Below are 22,500 nucleotides of genomic sequence, written 5' to 3' on the forward strand. Positions count from 1 at the left end.
AGTGGCGGAGACTGGAAGCTGGCCTCAGCGAAGACTCGTCTGTCTCTGTCTTTGTGCGATTATTCTGCTGTGGCAACTCTCTGAAATAGCGACAAGCCGAGAAAATTTATCTTTTCTTTTCTTTTTCTTTTCTTTTTTTTTTTTTCTTTTTCTTTTTCTTTTCTTTCTTTTCTTTTCTGGTTGTTTGTCTTTTGTGCGGTTATCCAGCTGTGGCGACCTCTGAAATAGACTATACGCCAAAGGAAAATGAATGTTTTTTGTTTTGTTTTTTCTTTTCTTTTGTGTTTTTGTTTTGTTTTGTGTGGCGACCTCTGAAATAGAGACTAAGCAAAGGAAATGAATGTTTTTTTGTTTTGTTTTTCTTTTCTTTTGTGTTGTGTTTGTTTTGTTTTGTGTGGCGACCTCTGAAATAGAGACTAAGCCAAAGGAAATGAATGTTTTGTTTTGTTTTTGTTGACATTTCTATAAAATGATTAGATTTGTTGTGAGTTTTTATGTTATTTTTCAGTGCGAAAACCCAATAATAATATATATATTTTACTTTACCTGACAAAAGTCTTGTCGCCTATCTAAGTTTTAGAAACAAAAAATAATATCTTGGACTTCTAGTTGATCATTTGGTATTAGAAGTGGCTTATATGAAAGACAAAGGCCTCTAGATTACACTTATTTACCAAAATAAAAAATAAAAAATATGATCATGCCTTTATTTTTAGTTGTTTAATTAGGACAGTTAGGTCTGACTTTGCTTAGACAAAGTCTTGTCACTTAGGTCTTGAACAGGTTTGGAACAAGTGGAGGATAAGGAGGTGATCAGAATGTTCATATTTGGGTGATTTAATTATGTAAATTAATTATGTAATTTTAATAAGTAATACAGTACACTGTACAGCTAACACAAACCAAATGACTCAGTTTCCACATCAGCTTATTATAACATTTTCAGCCTGTTCAAATACAATCATCGACAGCATGAAAGATATATCAGAGTGTGAAAATTTCCATATTCTTCTATTTTAACATCAGATCATGAAGGATGCACATATTACACCTTTTCTTCTTTAAACCGACAGAAAAGCGAGCACAAAAGAGACTTGAGTTTCCAAACCATGCGCCTTACAACCTTGAGATACGCACAAATAATTTCAGAAATGTCAGTTCAACTGAGGCGTGTAAATAAAGGCCTCTCTGTTGACACCTCATTTGAATGCTGAGCAGATGACCTCTGCATTTATGAAGGTCTAGGAGAGAAACATGAAAATGCTCAATGTTTCTCAGCAGAGAATCAACCCCGGCCCCCTTCCTCAGACATGAGTGCACTTGCAAACTGAATAACACAATAATGGAGATTTCTCGTGCCTTCAGAACAATGCATTTCAGTTTCATTATCAAGCTGTTATTGTTTAGGATTCATGATATAACTGCCCGTATGCCCACAGGGATGCACGGGAAGAAAAAGAAATTGATGAAATTCCAGTTTTCAGTTTCACCTGCACGTAGAGCTGTTATAAATTTGCAAAACGATAGCCTGAAGTTATGCCTTAAGTTATGTGGACTGTGAAAACAAAGCCTTTTGAGAATTAGATACGTTATTAGTCATGTGATGCAGTTGTGTGTCTGTGCTTAAGGGAATAATTTACCAAAAATGAAAAGTACCATATAGTTTGCCTCACCCTAATTCTCTTTGTATATTACTTTTTCACAAATTTAAAGACGATTCAGAGATACGTCAATCCAATTCATGGATTCAAAAGACGATTCAGAAATGCACATCTAATTCGTAAATTCAAACTGGATTAAAAAATACACAAAACCAATTCGTAAATTTAAAAGACGATTAAAAAAATACACAATCTAATTCGTCAATTTAAAAGACGATTAAAATAATACACATATCCAATTCGAAATTTCAAAAGATGATTCAAAATTACACACGTCTAATTCGTAAATTGAGAAGACAATTTAATTATAAACAATCCAATTCGTAAATTTAAAAGACGATTCAAAATACACATTCCAATTCGTAAATTAAAAGAGAATTCAATATAAACAAATCCAATTCGTGAATTCAAAAGACGATTAAAAAATACACAAATCCAATTTGTTAATTTAAAAGACGATTAAAAAATACACAAATCCATTCGTAAATTCAAAAGACGATTCAAAATTACACACATCTAATTCGTAAATTGAAAAGACTATTTAATTATAAACAAATCCAATTCGTAAATTCAAAGACGATTAAAAAATACCACAAATCCAGTTTGTAAATTCAAAGACAATTCAAAAATACCAAATCCTATGCTTAACACATCTAATGTGTTAATTTAAAAGATGATTCAAAAATACACAAATGCAATATGTAAATTCAAAAGACGATTCAAAATACAAAAATCTAATTTGAAAATTGAAAAGACGATTCAAACATAAACTATCCAAATCGTAAATTCAAAAGATGATTCAAAAATACACAATCTAATTCAAAAATTTAAAGATGATTCAAAAATACACAAATCCAGTTTGTAAATTCAAAGACAATTCAAAAATACACAAATCCTATTCTTAAATTCAAAAGACGATTCAGAAATACACAAATCCAATTCGTAAATTCAAAAGGCGATTCAAAAATACACAAATTCAAATCATAGATTCAAAGACGATTCAGAAATACACAAATTAAATTCGTAAATTTAAAGACGATTCAAAAATACACATCCAATTTGTAAATTAAAAGAGAATTCAAATATAAACAAATTCAATTCGTGAATTCAAAAGACGATTCAAAATACACAAATCCAATTTGTAATTTAAAAGACAATTCAAAAATACACAAATCCTATATGTAAATTCAAAACACGATTCATAAATAACATCCAATTGGTAAATTCAAAAGACCATTCAAAAATATACAAATCCATTTCAAAACACAATTCATAATGTACACAAATCAACTGATTTGGCGATTTATTTATGATAATTCAGAAACATTAACGTTTTTTACTAGTGAATTCACAATTGTGTGTTGTATTTATCAATTGTGTTGAATTTACAAATTGGATTTTGTGAATGTGAATTGTGCTGTGCATGTTTGAATTTTATTTTCCTAAATGTATTCTTTTTTAGACTGATCTGGCTCCATAGTTTATGGAGACTCCAGTGTTCAGTTGTGCATTCTAAAACTCCACATTTGTAATGCTTCTTAGTCACTGACATTATCTTCAACAGATACACAAACTTTAGTGGCGGACAACTGCTTCTCGCTCAGGGCTGTCTATTCTAATTAGGGAGAGATTGTCACTAATGGGCGGGGCTTTCCCCTCCATGTACAAAGGAAGAATGTCAGTCAAAGTGTTTCTGTTTTGACTGTTTTTATGAAGTGTGATTATAAAAAACGTTATTAATAAATTTTTGCCATTAGAGGCTGGTTATATTCACACACTGTTGCCACACAACTGCGTTTAAACCACTTATATAAGGGATTTGCACAATAGGTCCCATTTAAAACTACTCTGACTGTGTTTGTCTGACTGAAAAAAGTCTTATAAAACAAGGATGGATTAAGGAGAATAAATGATGGGGAATTTTTCATTTTGGGTGAACTATTCCCTTAAGCCTGATAGCATTGAGATTTGTTTTGTTTTATTTTTTGCTTCATTCTTACTGTGCAGGTAAACTGCATTATCAGTAGGATGGTGCTTTCTGAAGCACACTGATGTTGCATCATATTTGTTTTGGCATGTTTCCCAGTCTATATTTTGACTTTCTTTCGCAACTGTATACTCTTGTGTCATCGGCAGGTTGAAGCATCTTATGTTTGACTCTTACACAGTGCAGAGACTTAACCTCTTTAGATGTTTCAGAGTGAATAAGCAACTTTTGGAAAACTCCTGAAAAAAAGATAGTATGGTCAAAAACATTTTTAGACGTTTTATTAATGTATTTTGATGAATCCAGTGTTGATGTACCCTGAAGATGTCGAAAGAATCTCTCTGGAGCACGTCTTATGTTGCACGGGTATATTTTTGGCAGTACCTAAAAATACAGTGTATGGCTCAAAATTATAGATTTTTCTTTTCTGTCAAAAATCATTAGATATTAAGTAATAAACATGTTCCACGAAGACCTTTTATAAATTTCCTTCTTTAAATATATGCTAAGAATTTAATTCGTCAACTGTTAAGGTGTCTTTAAGTCTTCAAGATTTTCTCAATATTTACATTTATGATTTTTTTTTAACCCTCATTTTTGTAAAACCCTTTTCAAACATTGTATTTTATCTTATATCTTTCAAATATTGAGTCTGATAAATCTCCATTCTACAAAGAAAGCAATGCAAATCAAGTAAAACATTGTGGTCGCAGTACACTTTTCCTCTTTTAGGTTTGCTTTTGAAAACACAGTTTTGGAAAGGGTTTAGGTCAGAGGTTCGCTGGTCTTGGAGATCTATATGACAAGCCCTGCCTTCTCGTGGATTTGTACACGAGGGACTAATTTCTTGTACATACAACAAAACGTTACTTTAAGTCAGTGTTTCTCAACCATGTAACTGGAGGACCACCCAACTAGCCATGAGATGATAACCCTTTTCAAGGTATACCACGGTTTGGAAAAGTCAAGGTTTAAAACCACCAAAATTTTCTGTAATACCATTCCTAAGGTATGTGTAAGATTTTTTTATTAACTTTTTTGTTTTTTGTTTAGTTTTTTAGGACAACAGTATCTCCATTGGAAAAGATATCCAAAGATGCTATTTTAAATTGTAAAGAAATCAGTGTTTTTGTAACTAATGAAGACAGCAGAAGTCAGTGATTCATTTTCATTATTTAGCCTGACATGTTTACTGCTCCAAAACATTTTAAATATTTAAAAAAATAAAATATTTTGTTTTTATAGAGGAAAAATGTGTTGTTTTTAACCTAGACATTTAAAAGGACACTTATTTAGAGCAGTTATCACAATACCATGATACTGTGAAACCATGATATTTTTATTCAAGGTTATCATACCGTCAGAATCTTTTACCGGCCCATGCCTACCACCAACACTGCATGTTTTGAATGTCTTCTTTGTCTATCACAGCCATTACAGGTCTTTCAGTCTCTGCTAATAATCTGAAGTTCTGATTCAGGTGTGTTTGGTTAAGGAGACAAGGGAAATGCGATGAGCTGGTGGTCCTCCAGAAACGTGGTTAAGAAACACTGCCTAAGTAACATATTTTAGATTTGCAAAAATGTAAACAGTGCCATCTAGTGGATTCGTCATCAGAAACATGGGATGAAATGTACACGAAGTAATGTATTTTACGTTTCGCAAAACTGTAGGACGAGGCACATGTTTCCAATGAGCCTGGGCTGCTTTTCATCTTAGATACATGCATGTTAATACAAATTCTTTGATACATGTGTGTAAAACAATATTAGAAACTTTGACGCTAAGGAGTTTTTTTGTTTGTTCTTCCAGATTGGAGACTCCAGTCTGCCTCAAAGATGACGAGGAGAAAGTGAAAGTGAAGGATTTGGTCACGAAAACTCACGAGAAAAATGGACATATAAAGCGAAGAGGACGTAAACGCCACAGTCACCGGCGAGCTCGCAGGTCTGCCTCTTCTAAAACTCTTCCTCATACACAATATGAACACTTCAATATAATCTACGCATGTGCAGCTATAGAAAACAAACCATTTGTTGTCTCTAAAGATAAAATAGCTGTTTTCTATCTTTTGAAGTGTTTGGAAACAGGCAAGTGCTGTTGAAAATGTACAATTCAACCACAGAACCAGATAAATCTTTTCAAATGCGAATTTTACTCTGACCCTAGAGAAGATCAAACACGTGAAAATACCAAGCAGCGAATCCACTTCTAAGCTTCACCCTCAGTCTGTAAGCATGAATTAGAAACTCCTAACTTTAAAGCGAGGCAAGGCACAAACACTCTTATCTCCTTGCCACAGTGTAAACATTCAGGTGTTGCTGGAATTTTTAACACGGCTGTCTTTTATGGAGTCTCACTCTTACTTGGCATACGCCGAAACCCAAACTCCACCTGGCGAAAAAAATTGATTCAGCATTGGATACTCAGCTGCATAATTCCAGTGATAGCTTCAAAGTGCGCATGATAACGCAGCGCATCAGTATGTAAAACAGCTCGAGTGTTATCATAAACATGCTAATCTCTAGGTGAGTTCAAGCTCAGAACAGCAGATGCTTTTTTTTTCAGCTGGGATTTGACAAGCGAGCACACAACTGCAGTTAAACAATGCACGATCAAAGAATGATTAAGTCCGATCAAACTGAAGCTCCAAAATCTTTCATCACAAGAATCCTAATTCAGTTGTTTTGACATGCTTTCTTATTCAAATAAAACATCTCAAACAATCAATTTCGAGCGCAATCAAGTGGCATTTAAACTTTCTTTCCTCTGTTGAACACAATAGAAGATATTCTAGCCATTGACTTCCATAGTATTTTATCGACTGTTTACATGCACCCACATAATCCATTTGTAATCAATTTATGTGTAAATTCTTTAATCAATCTGATTGAGTTAATTAATTAATTTATCAGATCAGATTGATCATTCGATTATGATCCAACTGCAAAAAAACGACTGATGATGAAATGATTGAATCTGACTACTTTCTCAAGCATAATCATAAATCTTGCTGGTTTATATGAAGTGCGATGTCAACATGCATTAACCTGTGCATGTTTTTATAAATGTATAATAAAGCATATAATAAATGCTGGCTGTATAATTTCATTAGGCTGCTCAATTAAGCACTTTATTTTAGAAATGCACTGTAACCTAAATATAAGTTTACATTTGTCACGTAATGGTCTGGGACAACAGAGGTGAGGAACCATGTGCAGTTTGATAAACAGATTAGTCAGACAGGCAACGGTTAAAACAGGGGCAAACAGAAGCATACAGAAAATCTGAGATCGTACTCAAAAGCAGGCAAAGGTCAAAACCACGGGAAAACAAGACATGGTTAACGTAATGCTTTAAAAAGAAACAAGACTCAGCAAAGTCTGTGAGTGTGTGTGCTCTGTTTATATCAACATAGGCTCATTCTGAAAATGTATATACATTTCTGGACATTGTAAATTATGTAGCCACAGCTACGTGTGGCTGCATTTCATTTTTAAGACGAATGCTACGGGACAGTATGACGCCGTTCCTTTTCGCTCTTACCAGCTGATCACTTACTTCCGTATGGAGGGATTTCTCACTGTTACCAGTTTGTCCCGTTAGCTTGCCTTGTACGTCGCTGAACTTGAGACGCATAAAGGAGTTGACTGTGATGACGGGGTTCGATTCCGTTCGAAAAATGATTCCAGAAAGCAGGGTGAGAATGTGGTAAAATTTGAAAACATAGTAAAAATCAGGTGAGGGCTTTTCTTTTTCTGGATTGCTTTTTAAAACTGTCGGTTGGGTTTAGGGAAGTGGGTGTTTGGGTCAATCGGTGCTTTTGAAAACACTATTGGTTGGGTTTAGGGAAGGAAGGAGGGTGGGTTAGTCGTTCGGTCAGTCAGTCCATCATGCTAGAAAAGCAGGTGAGAATGGCACTCGTGAGAGAAATTTAAGATCTGAAAAAGCATACAGAGCGGCCTCTGGTGTATTTGCAAAAACAAAAACTGCAAAAAAACGTAGCTCCTACGACGTATTTGGCACTCTCCAGAAATGTATGTAGTGGTACATTTTTCAGAATGAGCCTGGGTTGGTTTATTTGGTCCATCTGATCAGGGGGAATCAGGTACTAATGTGTCTGGGGTGCATGATGGGAGTTGTAGTTCATTTAAATGGCATATGTGTAGTTTTCCAGCAATCTACACAGGCTAGATCACTGGTGATCGTGACAAAATTAGCTCTATAAATAATACAGTTAAAATAAAATACAGTAGAGGTAAAAAATTTGAAATGATTAGAATTATTATTAATAATAATTACTAATTAAAACAAATAATTTTGTAACCACAAGGAGTCGGATGACAACAGAGAGAGGATCCAAGTGCAGCTCAGAGTTGTAAGACATGCAATGGTCAAACACAGGAACAAATGGGGACATACAGGGAGATCAGGAGGTGTAGTCAGGTCACAGGATATGGTCGAGACAGGCGGCAGACAAAGTAAACAAGAGAAAAAGGCAAAGGTCAAACACAGAGAGCCTAAACAAGGAAAACGCTTAGTAATGTTACAGGGGGTAAACCAACAAGACTCGGCAATATTTGTAACAAAGTAATCAGTCCTTGAGCAGCTCTCAGCTGTCTGTGTGTAGTCATAGGAGAACTGGAACAGTTGTGTGCGAGGTGCATTACAGGAGTTGTAGTACAGATGGTGACAGGATTGTAGTCCAGGTAAAAGTGAATGTTTACCAGCAATTTGCAAGCCTGGGTCGCTGGTGATCATGACAATTCTATATTCAGACATTATATCCTGCTTTAAAAATATAAAGAACAATAAACTTTGATCTTAGTTGAACCAATTTTTTCTTAAGTGCAAAAATTTTAATAATGTGTATATAAAACACATATAAAGAGATATTTGAATTGGATTTCAATGTTTTGCAGTTGATCGGATTCAATTCAATCAGATTGATTGAAGATTGGTGCATGTAAACATTGCCAATAGCTGCCAGTTTTTAACCTTCTTCAAAATATCTTTTTTTTTTTGATCAGTATAAAATAAATGAATAAAAATCCTCAAAAATACTTTTCTAAGTACATTTTAATTTTTGGGTGAACTGTCCCTTTAAATATAGGGCTTTTGTTATTTTGGGAATACCCTTCTGTTTCAAATCTTTATTAGTCCTGACACTTTATTTATTAATCTTTCAGGTTTGGCATTGAGTAATCAAAAGCTTATGCTGTGATCTGGCCCTCACACACTTGTCCTTTTACAACTTTTGCAGCAAGCTTAGGCCTCTCTATTTTGATTTTAGGAAACACGTTGCATGTATTTCTCTTTTTTTTTGAAAGCAGAAGAGCGCATAATGTAAACAGTGCTGAAGCCCTCAGTGAAATGTCAGTTATCAACGCTGACAGCCTTTTAACTCTCTAACCTTGTCTATTCTCCTGAGTGTGTCAGTGTTCGGTCTTACAAGACGACGGTCTCCGCTCTGCTCCTACTGACAGCTGAAGTGATGGCGGCCATTAGGGCTCTGTTGTTACCTGTGCGCCTTCAAGGTCAACTCAAACTGACGGAACGACTTTAAAGCTTGATAGCAAACCCATAGGATAAATAAAAGCATAACTGAACATTTTATGGTACGCTACTTGAGAACTAGTATGATTTCACTAGTCCTGATTGAAACTGCACTCTTAAATCACATGTTTTAAAGTGACGCTAAGGCAGGATTGTAGTTAACACATTCTGTTGGGATAGAATGTATCCCAAATGGCACACTATACACAATGCACTTATGCACTATGTACTTATGCCAACATTGGCTCATTCTGAAAATGTAGCCCTATATACGTTTTTGGAGATTGCGAATTATGTAGCCAGAAGTACATATGACTGCATTTCGTCTTTAAAATGACCGCTACGAGTTGGTATGATGCCGTTCCTTTTCGCGCTTACCAGCTGACAGACTTATGGACTGCTTTCTCGCTGTTACCAGTTTGTTTAATAGCTCGCAATGTACGTCGATGGACTCTAGACTGAGAGAGGAGTTCACCACATTGACGGGGTTTGAGTCCGGTGAGGAACGGTCCCAGAAAGATGAAAATAGAATCCAAAAAATAAAATAAACAAGTAAATAACAGGGCGAGAATGTGGTAAAATGTGGTAAAAGTCAGGTAAAGGGTTTTTTTTTCCTGGATTGCTTTTTAAAATTGTCGGTTGGTTTCAGGGAAGGGGGTGGGCAGGTCAGTCGGTGCTTATAAAAACACAATCGATTGGGTTAAGGGAAGGAGAAGGCGGGTCAGTCGATCAGTCTGTCAGTCAGTCATTCAGTCAGTCAACAGTGACCTCTGGTGGATTTACATGAGAGTATAGCAGGCTCGAATGGCACTCGCAAGAGAAATTTGAAATCTGAATAAGCGTACACAGCAGCCTCTGATGGATTTGCAAAAACAAAAACTGCAAAAAAAAGTACCTCCTGGGACATATTTGGTGGTCTTCAAAAATGTATATAGCAGTACAATTTCAAAATGAGCCTAGGTTGACTTATGCACTTACACATTCAACAGCATATTATATGTATGTAGTGTCGTCCTAAATGGAACAATAATGCTTTTTTTACAAAGTGGAAATTCAAACTGTTTTCCAGATGATGGTTGACGGTTGCCAAATTAGTGAAATAAATGACCCAAATTAACAAATAGTACCTGCCTTGAATATAACTGCATTCACCATCGGGAGGCGGTATAATCACTCTCGCAGGAGAATTTTTCTTTCACAATCCAAAATTAATAAATAAAGTAATCTAACGTAAGCGCTCGTTAGCTCCACCCCTTTCCTCTACCTGAGTAAAGCAGCGGCTGTTGAGTGCGAGAAGTGTCCAACATTTCATACTTCTTTGTAACGGTTAAATAAGTGCATCATTGGGTATTTAAAGTGCACTTATTCTTTTTAAATTCAGTGTGAATGCACTACTTTTACACTATTTAAACTACAAAATGGCATGGTATTGTGCATAAGTATGTGATTAGGGATGCACCTTCTGTTGTTGTTTTTTTCTACTGTTTCTCTCTTTCTTTTTATACACAATCAATTTAAAAAAATACACTAGATGTGTTAAAATAGCCATAACATAAAATGTGTTGTTAATTAACACGTCGTATTTGAGAGTGTAGAGTTGTCACAATAACATATTCTCTCAGTGCAAAATAATGAACAATATTAGCACCTTATATATAGAATTGTATGCTAATGCTACTTCAGTTAAGATCATCTTTAACTGTATTTTGTGTGTGTGGGGGGGGGGGGGGATTGTCAGCGTGTCACATTCACACTGAGAATCTTTCTTTTATAGATTTGGGTGTTGTTTTATCTGTCAATTCAGGCAATCTGTTTGCTCATTAAGTAAGTGTCTATTTTATTTTTATTCTTAAATTACTGTAGATTTGCAACTCTCTGTTCTTTTGATGCATTTAAAAAAGTACATTTAAAATAGATTTCCAGAATCTATTGAGTGAAAAATTGGCCGTAATTAACTCATCCTTCACACTGTAGAAAATGCTGGGTTCCTCACAATTCCTTCAAGTTGTGCCAGCACAAATCCATCAAGTTAACTTAACTTACAAATTTAAGTGGATTCAACATAAAACAATTAGGCTGTCCCAAAAACAACTTAATAATTGTGTTGTTTCAACTAATTGTAAATAAGTAGTTTGAACAAACCGCAAAAAGTCATTTTGATCCAAATAGTTTAGACTTTTTTTAATCTGTTGAACACTATGGATGTCTATTACTGGTTTTTTTTTTATATTATGCAGAATATCTTGGATTTGTTTGGTTTTTAAACATAATATTTTTATTAACTAATTAATTTAAATTTTTAAATGATTTTTCAGGGGGTTTTCACCTTTTATTAGGATAGGATAGTGGAAGACAGACAGGAAAGCATTGGGAGCAGAGAAAGGGGAAGGGTTGGCATAGGACCTTGAGCTGGGAATTGAACTCAGGTCGCCGTCAGCACCATGGTGCTATATGTCGACACACTTAACCACTAGGCTATTGGCGCCAACTTATTAACTCATTTCTTTTGTCCTTGCCATGATGACATAACATTATATTTTAGTAGTTATTTTGCAAGATATGAGTATTCAACTTAAAGTTTAACTTTAGTTAATTGAACAGTAGTCAGTGGAATATAGCAAGTGATTGGATAATAGTTCAAGTCATTCATCTTTATTTCTATACCACTTTTAAAATGTACATTGTGTCAAAGCAGCTTAACATAGAAGATTAAAGTAGATTAAAAATGTCAGTCCAGTTTTCAGAGTTGGAGTTCAATTTAGTTCAGTTCAGTGTGGTTTAAATTTCACTGCTGAAAGTTCAAACACTGATGAGCAAATCCATCAATGCGCAGCTCCACAAGTCCCGAACCATGCAAGCCAATGGCGACAGTGTCGAGGAACAAACACCAATAGACGAAAGTGAAGGAAAAGAACCTTGAAAGAAACCAGGCTCAGTTGGGCACAACCATTTATCCTCTTGCCAAACTTCTTGTGCAGAGCCACAGTCTAAGTGGCGGAGGCTGGAGAACGCTGGACGTCAATCATGGAGAAGCTGCAGGTGGTAGTGGTCACCGGCTGGTGTACAGACTGGCCCTTCAAGATCAATGCGATGACTCGTCTGTCACTGCGGTCTTACAGGAATCAGTCTCATGCTCTCCAACTCCTCCATGACCACCATAGCAGCTGCTCAGGATATGGCCTGGTCCAGAATTATGGAAACCTCGGGAATAATAAAAAAGACTAACATAAGCGCAGATGCCGTTCAAATTATAATGTCTTTTGGGAAGTGTTCCCGGCTCCTGTTGCCCTAAATAATGCAGACTAACAATCCTAACAAATAGTGGGTTATTCTATAGCCACTCAATCAAAGATGTCTATTAAAGGGGCTAATAATATTGACCTTTAATTATTTAAAAAAATACAAATAAAATAAGATCTGCTTTCATTCCAGCAAAACTAAGAGAAACAAGACTTTCTCCAGGAGATATATTATAATGTATCTCCTAAACAATATAAAGAAATATGATCGGAAATACAGTGAACTTTAACTATTTACAATCACAGAACATCACACCTGTCCTCAGGTCTTTACACTGGCTCCCAGTTACATTCAGAATAGATTTTAAAGCATTATTACTGGTCTATAAATCACTAAATGGCCTAGGACCTCAATACATTACAGATATGCTCACTGAATACAAACCTAACAGATCACTCAGATCTTTAGGGTCATATAAACTAGAAATTCCAAGAGTTCAGTCAAAGCAGGGTGAATTGGCCTTCAGCTACTGCACCCTCTGCCACTGGATGTGCTCTAACATTAGGCACGTTCAAATCAAGACTGAAAACACATCTGTTTAGCTGTGCCTTTACTGAATGAGCACTGTGCTACGTCCGACAGATCGCATTATTATGTCTTTCTTTTCTTTTTCGATCTTTTATAACCTGTTTAACACATTCAAATCTGTTTTAAATCATTTTTATTATTTGTTTTTTATCTTATACACGTGTCTCTTTTATTCCTGTTTATTTAAAGCACTTTAATTTGCCACTGTGTATAAAATTTGCTATATAAAGAAACTTGCCTTGCCAAAATTTTGAATGATTTAAAAGAACAGTAGGGCCAATAATTTAGCCTTCAACTGTAAACAAAAGTACAGTAAATGTAAATAAAAAGTTTAACATCCCTAATTGTGAGTTTGCTTGTCATAATTGGACATGACTGTTTCTTTTTTTTAAATCGTACCAACCAAATCTCATGTACTCAACCTCCTTACAAAAGAGGCAGCAGGACTAAAATTAACTGTAAACTGCTCTGTTTATGTGTGCGTGTGCCTTTGTGTCGAGGGTGTAATCTGAGACAAAGGTTCCTAATTAAGCAGAAATGGCACTTGCTTAGCTACTAATCAGCTTCTAATGCGTTTCAGACTTGCTAATGCAGCAATGGCTGGATGAACTGCCTTCCTATATCAGACCAAACAGCCTTTTCCACCCTTCCAGGCCCACGAGCACATCCACACAGCCCGCCTGGCTCACCGTCTGGATTTTGATCCATCTAAACGGTTTTCTCTCAGCGCTCATATTGAATCACTGACTGGCTGGGCAAAGCCAAAGCTACAACAGTCTGTAATACATCGACTGTCACGGACAGCACTCCCCTGTGTCTATGAAATATTATTATCCTGCTGTAGCAAGAAGGAAATCTCATTGCTGCTTCCACCATGCCTTTAACCTATACCAGTCATGTGTATTTGTCATGGATATTCCGTATATCTTCTCCTACGCGGTGTATTTTCATTGCTGCCTGTCAGATGCGTGTCATTTTGACAGCCTGTGATGTTTTGTTGTATATGCGTATGGTACACATGTACACATATCCCTAAATATTCAGTATTTAACCCTCTTACATTGCGATAATTCTTCTTATTCGGTCACTTTAATTGTAATATAGCAAGCTAAAATGAGTATCTTTGATATAAATAGGGTGAGTATCAGGAAATCTGCCTTTGAAAATATTATAGAGGTCAGCTGTTCCATTCCACGAGCCTTATCAGTGTTTGAATGGTACAGATTGGGGATTTTGAAGCGTCTAATGGATTTTTTGGAGAGTTCAAAGGATTAAAAGTGATGGAAGGACACTACTTGATGTGGCGGCAAGAATAGTGTTTGCTCGTTTCTTTATATTCGATGAATCCTCTTCGTTCAGGGGGTCGGAAATGTAACCTTTGCAATTAGCTCGGAAAATGTCTTTAACTCATTCGGCTCGCCTCTTGCCTTCAGTTTGAATCAAGAATATTGGTGGTTTCACTCCCACTTTTTGATTGAATCTTCTCTGTCTTGCTGATGGAATGAGAGTGGTGTGTCAGAATAATAACAGTCGCGCCCCGTGCTTTAGTAAACATCGAAAACGCGTGATAGAAATGTCTATTGTCTGCGTGTCAACTCCAGTTGATGATTGCACTTGAATTGGCGGCCTGAGGAATTTCAAGAGACTCAGTATTAGATGCAGTGGGGTAGCTCTCTGTTAAGCTTCAAATCCGTGTTGCACTCCTGCCTTTAAAAGACGTTTTTGAAACAGCACACGTGTCGCGCTCACTCTGGACACGCCATCCATTCTCTCTGATCTTCTGCTTTGTTGTTGCAGAAGCGTTGCTACTAGAGGTAAATTGATTTTAAAAGCTGACTGTCATCTACCTCTTTAAGCGTCTGGCTTCCTCTCTCTTTATTGGTGTCTCTCTGCCTCCATTTAAACTCCATTTTATTTTTCCAAGTGTCTTTTTGACAATTAAATAATTAGTTGATTCAAAAAGTGACATTTCTGCCATCATTTACGCACACTTCACTTGTTCCAAACCTGTTTAAGTTTCTGTCTTCTGTTGAAACGGAAGGTTTACTGAAAAATGATTGAAGAAAGTAGATATTGACTTCCATAGATTTTATTGTTGTTGTTGTTCATGCTTTGTATGTTAATATCTATATTTCCATCCAAAGATGTGAATTAAACGTATGCGCAAAACTTTGATATCACATAAAACATTTGTTCATCATCTAGTGAGTCAAAGAGAGCAAAATCGTACTTCCTGATAAACCGGCGGCAATTATCATAAAGAAAAAGGAATTTGTTGTGGTAGGAGAAGCCACTGTAGGCCTTTTTCTCGTGCTTGAAAAGATGAATCTGTAACACAATGAACACGTGGTGGGTTTTGGAGGCTTTAGACCTCTGTTTGGGAGCACAGCTGCTCAAGATAGTTCTGGGAGGTTATAATGCCAAATCACTTTGATGACAGGCTTTGGCTGAGGGAATTGAGAATGACCAAAGCAACAGATGTTTTACAATGTGGTCAGTCTGCTAGTTTGTCCATCACTTTATTATATCGTATATTTTCGCATGGTAAGAGGACAAAAGTGGTGCTGAATGAAAAGAAAATATCAAAACCAGAAAAAATCAGCTAACTCAGTATAACCCTTTTACCTAACTGAAAACAAAATAATTGAATGCAAGTCTTCAGCGTTTACATGCCCTAACTTACCTACTCTAATCTTAACTAAACAGAAAAATACAAAGACAACGCTCACTCCTAAACCTGGTGTGTCTATACACAGTAGGGCTGCACGATAACAAAAAAAAAAAAGATAATCACGATTATTTTGCTTAAAATGCTTATCACGATTATGATTGCCGTTTTTGGAATTTTGCCTACGTCGTATAACCTTACAAAAATACAATCTGATTGCATAGCTTTTATTGTGCTCCTGGCCAAACGACTAATATTGCTTAGGTGGAAGGATCAGAAACCTCCAACCCCAACACAGTGGATCCGTGATGTCCTCTTCTTTGTAAAGTTGGAAAAAATTAGACTGTCTAGAGGTTCATCTAACCAGTTTAAGAAAATTTGGGACCCATTTAGGAAATATATCCAAGAACATGTTTTATTGTCAACTACAGACCAAGTCCTTGTTCCAGCAAATTGATTTTCTTTCTTTCCTAAGTGCAAAGTAGAGTGTATTGTGCTTCAGATTATACAATTGTAGTTTTTGTTAAGCCACATTCTTATTATTTACATTTCTGTTTGTTGGTATGTGTTTTTTTTATTTTTATTTTTTTTATTTATTTATTTTCTCATTGTGTGTGCTTAAGTTGATATTATTTATACTTTTAATTAGGAATATATTTTTGTTTTGTCATCTTTTTTTACTGTAATTTGCTATAAAAGTCATAAATAAATAAAAATAAATAAATAAATTTGCTTATCATGATTAATAATGACGATTATTCCTTTGTTTATGTGTATATATATATATATATATATATATATATATATATATATATATATATATATATATATATACAGCCACAAAAATAAAAAAACACAACTTGTAATAAAACTGGGCGAGAATTAGATACTAAGAATCCGATACTTGTTAAATAATTTCCATTTTGATTCCTCTTGTCCACTTTCTGCATGCACATTTTTTCACTCGCTACTCTGCCAGGAACTTTGCTGTTGGAGAGCACCTTCAATAATAATCTAAACATTTGTTTAGAGATGGACCGCTAGGTGTGCTCAAAAGAGTGGCTACATGTGGTGAAGAATGATGGCAAATCTAATTATTGCATAATTATTAATTATGTGTAATTATAAATAAGTAATTATTGTAATAAACTAATAAGCAATAAAGGAAAGTGTCTAACTTGACAAAGCATCTGCGGTTGGTGCATTCTTCACGAATTATGATAACTGAGATTTTAGTGAGAAGTGGGGGATCATGTTCATACGATCTGACTCACATTATTACAATTTTATACGTGGTAACCCATCTTTAGTTGCTTTGGATCTGAGAGTGATTGAAGAAATGTGCCAATAGATGAAATTCACTGGATGATTTGTAAATGAATTTGATCTAGTTATTAAGCTCCATAGAGTATGTACTTATTTTGTGTTTTAGTACACTACTTAGGTGCTAATATATACAGTAGGTGTGTCTCATTTAGCATGTTTGTGCCTTTTATAGTATAAATTATGAAAAGTGTTTTCATTGAAATCTGTTTATATAACAGAGAGACTATCAGACTCTGACGTTGAAATGTCACAGTAATTTTGCTCTAGTCTAGACATCCAAGAAATGCATTGTTCTCTCTAATAACATAAAGCCCTACATAACTTGAAGACCAAACTGAGCAAATGATAACTTGATCTGGTACTTTCAAATGATACTAGGTGTACGTTTTTCAAGAGTACACTCTTTGTTTCCATGCTATAGTGTGCTTGATGGAAAAATGTAAATAAGAAAAGTACTTCATGACTTGCTAAGAGAAACACACAGGCTGCAAATGCATTACCAAATGTCAAGTTGTCTGATATTTGACAGTTAGAAACACTGATATTGAGGCACACACACAAAAAAATGTAACAGTCACCTTGCAGAGGAATTGTTTTTGAGATATATACATACATACATATATATATATATATATATATATATATATATATATATATATATATATATATATATATATATGTATTAACATTGAATTATGTAGACTACACTGAAAAAAATCTTCCAAGGCAAATAGATTTAGTTAGCTTAATTGCTTTTACAAGTTGATTGAACACAAAACAATTAATCTGTCCCCCAAAAACCTTGAGAATTGAGTTTATACAACTCATTTTAAAAAAGTACTGTAGTTTGAACAAGCAGCAACAACATAATTTTTAATCTTCACTGTTAGAAATGCTGGGTTCCTCACAATTTGTTTATGTTGTCCCAACGCAAATGAATTAAGATTTAAGTGGATTGAACATAAAACAATTAAGTTGTCCCCAAAACACCTTGAGAATTGTGTTGTTTCAATTTGATTTAAATAAGTGCTGTAGTTTGAACAAGCAGCAAAAATATCGTTTATGAATCTACACTGTAAAAAATGCTGGGTTCCCCACAATTTCTTTATGTTAGCCCAACCCAAATCAATTAAGATTTAAGTAGATTGAGCATGAAACAATTCAGTTGTTCCCAAATAAACCTTAGGAATTGTGTTGTTTCAACTAACTTTATGTAAGTAGCTTGGACAAGCTGCAAAAGTAATTTTTTTGAGTGTATGCAGTTAATTACTTTTCAGAGCTGTTGAAACCTGAGATTGGCATGGGAGTTCATCCAACATGTTACTGATTTTCAAATAAAACCAAATAATCCTTATGCTGTTCTCACACCAGATGCAGCACGTGGATAAATCACGCTATACGTGTGTAAATAGACATGTGAACATTTTCAGTTTACTCACTTCATTTACGCAGCAAATCCGCTACATTCGCGCGTCAAATTCACCTCACAATTGACGCGGATTCACATCATGGGCAGGGCTTCTGACTGCTCGGTGACTCTAGCTTTATTGCTTTATGGCTAACATGGATTTTATTGAGAGAACAACTGTGTTTATGTGCTTTATGAAGGCTGAAAAACAGCATCGATTCGTTGGGAGCCGTGTCTGACTTCATGTAACTGCTCCAGAAACTTAACCTGGATGATGGAAGCTTTCAGCAGTGCAGCCAACTGAGCTGAGCCCAGTTTGATGAACTGTTGTCGGTGTCGGCTGGAGGATTTCCCCTTTCGGGACACCAACAACAGGCACTACGTCATAAGTACGCCCCTACAAGAGAAAGCTCCTGATTAGTTAATGCAGTGCAGATGTCCACTAAAGTTCAGATTTTCGAATTCGAGCCAATCGTGCGAAACGCGCGTTAAGTGCGTAAATTGCGTCAATTATGTCAATCGCGCAAAACGCTCAACTTGCGCTGACTCATTCGTGCGTATCGTGCCACATGATGTCTATTCGCATCTTTGCAATGACTTAACATGTAAATCACTCGCGCTTGATGCTTCTTCCACGTCTGGTGTGAACACAGCATTACATAAGATGAAATCAACACATGCTGACATAGATGAAGCCCTTGTGCATTAAGAATAGATGTTTACTTTTATCTGTACATAGAGGTTTTCACTGAAGAAATTTAAGATCCTGCTTGTTTTTTTTTTTCTGACTTTGAAGCATTTGACTTAAAAAATACATACAATCACCTAAAATAGGCCCTTCATGTTAAGCATGCTAAATTGTTACTTAAGCGAATGTGTTCTTTCTTGAAGATTTAGTGTAGGTAGCAGCATATTATTTTCAAATGCTACAGTATAATGCTTTCTACAGTGCACATCACAAAAACTGCAAAGTAATAAGCTTCAAGATTCAGGTTCATCTGTTTAGGTTAAAACTGAATGCAGTTTTAGCACCATTCACTGCACATCGCTTTTAAAAGTGATATGTAATACACTGTAAAAATGCAGAGTTCCCAGCCTGATCTCACGAGAAAACTTATGTATTTTACGTTTTGCCAGTTTAGTGGCTAATTCGTACGAATTCGTACGAGTTCAGTCGTACGAAATTGTACGATTTTAAAAAGGAGGCGTGGCACCTAACCCCACCCCTATACCCAACCGTCATTGGGAGATGAGCAAATCGTACTAAATTGTATGAATTAGATCGTATGAATTCGTATGAATTAGCCACTAAATCAAAAAGTTACGAATTGCCATGAGATTGCGTTGGAGTTCAACACAATCGATTTGTGTTAGGTAGGGATGTTACGATTTACCTGATTAATGATTTGATACGATTCACGATACCAATCTCACAATTCACGATTTAGTCACAATTTTTGGGCAAATTTATGGTGAACAAGAGCCCTTTAATTTTTTTATAAATGCTGCACATTTATTTTTTTTTGTTAAATAATAAATTTTCTGCCATAATTAAATCGCTGTTTTAAAAACAAACAAAAAAAGAAGAATACAAACTAAAGAAGACTCATTAATATAAACAAACTAAAATTGTGACTGTGCTGGGATTTGACATTTTTAAAAAGAAATATCCGCATATATGCGTTTGCTGGTGTAATCTGAGGTCTTTGCACATTTACAATGTCCCCTGCTGATGAAAAAACTCTTTCGTTGGGGACTGAGATGGCTGGTTCTGTAACAGAACAACTTTCTCTTTCAGTCTGAAAAACATCTTCACACTTTCACTATGAAAACGTTGATGTACTTTTTCACTGATGAAAAAGTGCTGATGGTTTATGTGCATCATCATATTCATTGTTCTGTTAGTGTAAGTAAACGTCTTTTCGCAGGTAAAGTGAATTTGCGCCTGTAAACACAGCACCCCCTCTGTTCAAAACATGTATCGCGATTCATTCAACATTTTTACCGATTTTAATGGTCACATATTTTAATAGATAGGCTCGCGGTGAATCATTACAATCCCTAGTGTTAGGACAACATGAAAGATATAAGTTAGCTTATGAGTTTTTACAAATGTAAGTGGATTGAACATAAAACAATTACGTTATCCTAAAAAAAATTCCATACAATCACCTAAATGTTGTGAATTATGTTATTTCAGCTCATTTCAAATAAGTCGTTTAAACAAACAGTAAACATAATTTTTTGAGTGTACACTGTAAAAAATGCTGGGTTCCACACAATTCCTTTATGTTGTTCCAACACAAACTGATTAAGTTAACCTTATAGTTTTTACAAATGTAAATGGATTGAACTTAAAAGAATTACGTTGTCTCAAAAACACACAAAGGGTTGTGTTGTTTTAACTCATTTTGAATAAGCAGTTTGAACTAGCATTGAAAGTAATTTTTGAGTGTAGTTTTCAGATTCCGTTCGTAAACCAAGGATTTTATTCAATAATCCCTCAGTGGGTTGCAGATTGCACATTTGTCAACATACTTCAACCCATTCCAGAATGATAAAAATGAATTCATGTACATCTGTCTGTATTTATCACTTCAGAAAAACTGCTATTTAATGTTAGAGTTTAATTAGTATGTAACTTTGACCTTTGCTTACAGTACATTGATTAACCGATCAATCTAATATGGACTGATTCTCATTTTATGACCTATAAAATGAAATGAATAGGAAGAGGTTTTGAAAAATGTGTTTTTTCTTTTCCAGTGTCTCTTTTGATGCCGATCTTTCCCCTCGGCCGGTGCCTAAAACGAAGAAAAAGAAGAAGAAATCACAGAGGAAGAGGAGGAGACACAGGTCAGCCAACCAAACAAATGACCACTTATAACCACATTGATCTTTTCACTCTGAACGCTCAACATAAACATGGAAATGGAACACAGATTAGATATACGGAAAGGTTTAATGGTAATTTAATGGCGTGCCTGCAGTCAATATCCAGCACCAGCTTTTAATTTTCACAAGTGTATTAAAGAGCAATAAACACTGTGTTACTGTCATAAAGAATCCAAGTGCATGACAAATATTATGAAAAGAGCCATTGAGCAGACTAGCTGTTCTCAGCTTATTACGTTTACACTTTAAATTTTTCATACTGTCATATTGGGTTTTCTATGCTCGTGGATTATAGGAAATACATTTAATAAATTCAATGCATTTAAAAGCCTGCTCTAACCACATGTCTTCAAAGATAATGTATACAGCGGGGAAAGTAAGTATTGAACACGTCACCATTTTTCTCAGAAAACTTTTTTCTGAATGTGCTGTTGAGTTGAAATTGTCAGCAGATACCAAATAAATCCATATATGCGAAGAAAACAAATCTAATTAGTTTACTAATTAAGTTATGAATAATAATATAATATCACGCAGGTAAAAAGATCTGAACACATGAAGAAAGTGAGGTGTAGAAATGCAGTGAAGGCACAGACAGCAGCTGAAATCTTTCAGCAGTTATTCAGCAACGTGTAAATAAATATTAGCTGCTTCAGTCCAACATCTACTGGGTGGGCCATTTATATTGATACACCTTAATAATATGGGAATGGTTGGTGATATTAACGTTCTGTTTGTGGCACATTAGTATATGTGATGGGGCAAACTTTTCAAGATGGGTGGTGACCGTGGTGGCCATTTTTAAGTTGGCCATCTTGGATCCAACTTTTGTTTTTTTAATACAAAACTGTTGTAGTCTGTGAAAAAATCACACCTGAGAAATTCATGTGACTCGATATAAGAGGCGTCTTTAAGCTGCCATCACCAAAAAAATCTTTTATATAAAATATGATGTTAAATATGTTTCAGTGGTTCAGTGCTTTCTTCTTGTGTCGTTCCATTGTTATTACACATTTATTATTATGATGTTTGTATTGTTTGGGTTTTCACCAAAATCTGCACTGAAAACCCTAATAAGTTGACTGAACTAAATTAATTGAGTAAACTCGTTGCCTCAATTTAATTATTTAATGGAGTCTCTCAAAACTTGCATATTTAAGTTTAAGTTGCC

General features: G+C 35.2%; 1 protein-coding gene across 1 annotated transcript in view; it reads left to right on the top strand.

The window, feature by feature from the left end:
- srrm4 (serine/arginine repetitive matrix 4) overlaps positions 1 to 22,500 on the top strand; it is a 137,791-nt gene that overhangs the window by 78,977 nt on the left and 36,314 nt on the right. The window contains exons 2-3 of the mRNA XM_056456860.1: positions 5,461 to 5,595; positions 21,201 to 21,290. Coding sequence (XP_056312835.1) covers positions 5,461 to 5,595; positions 21,201 to 21,290 — 225 coding nt within the window. The remainder of the gene's footprint in view (positions 1 to 5,460; positions 5,596 to 21,200; positions 21,291 to 22,500) is intronic.

The sequence above is a fragment of the Danio aesculapii genome, chromosome 5 (genome assembly GCF_903798145.1).
Source record: "Danio aesculapii chromosome 5, fDanAes4.1, whole genome shotgun sequence".
Lineage (NCBI taxonomy): Eukaryota > Metazoa > Chordata > Actinopteri > Cypriniformes > Danionidae > Danio > Danio aesculapii.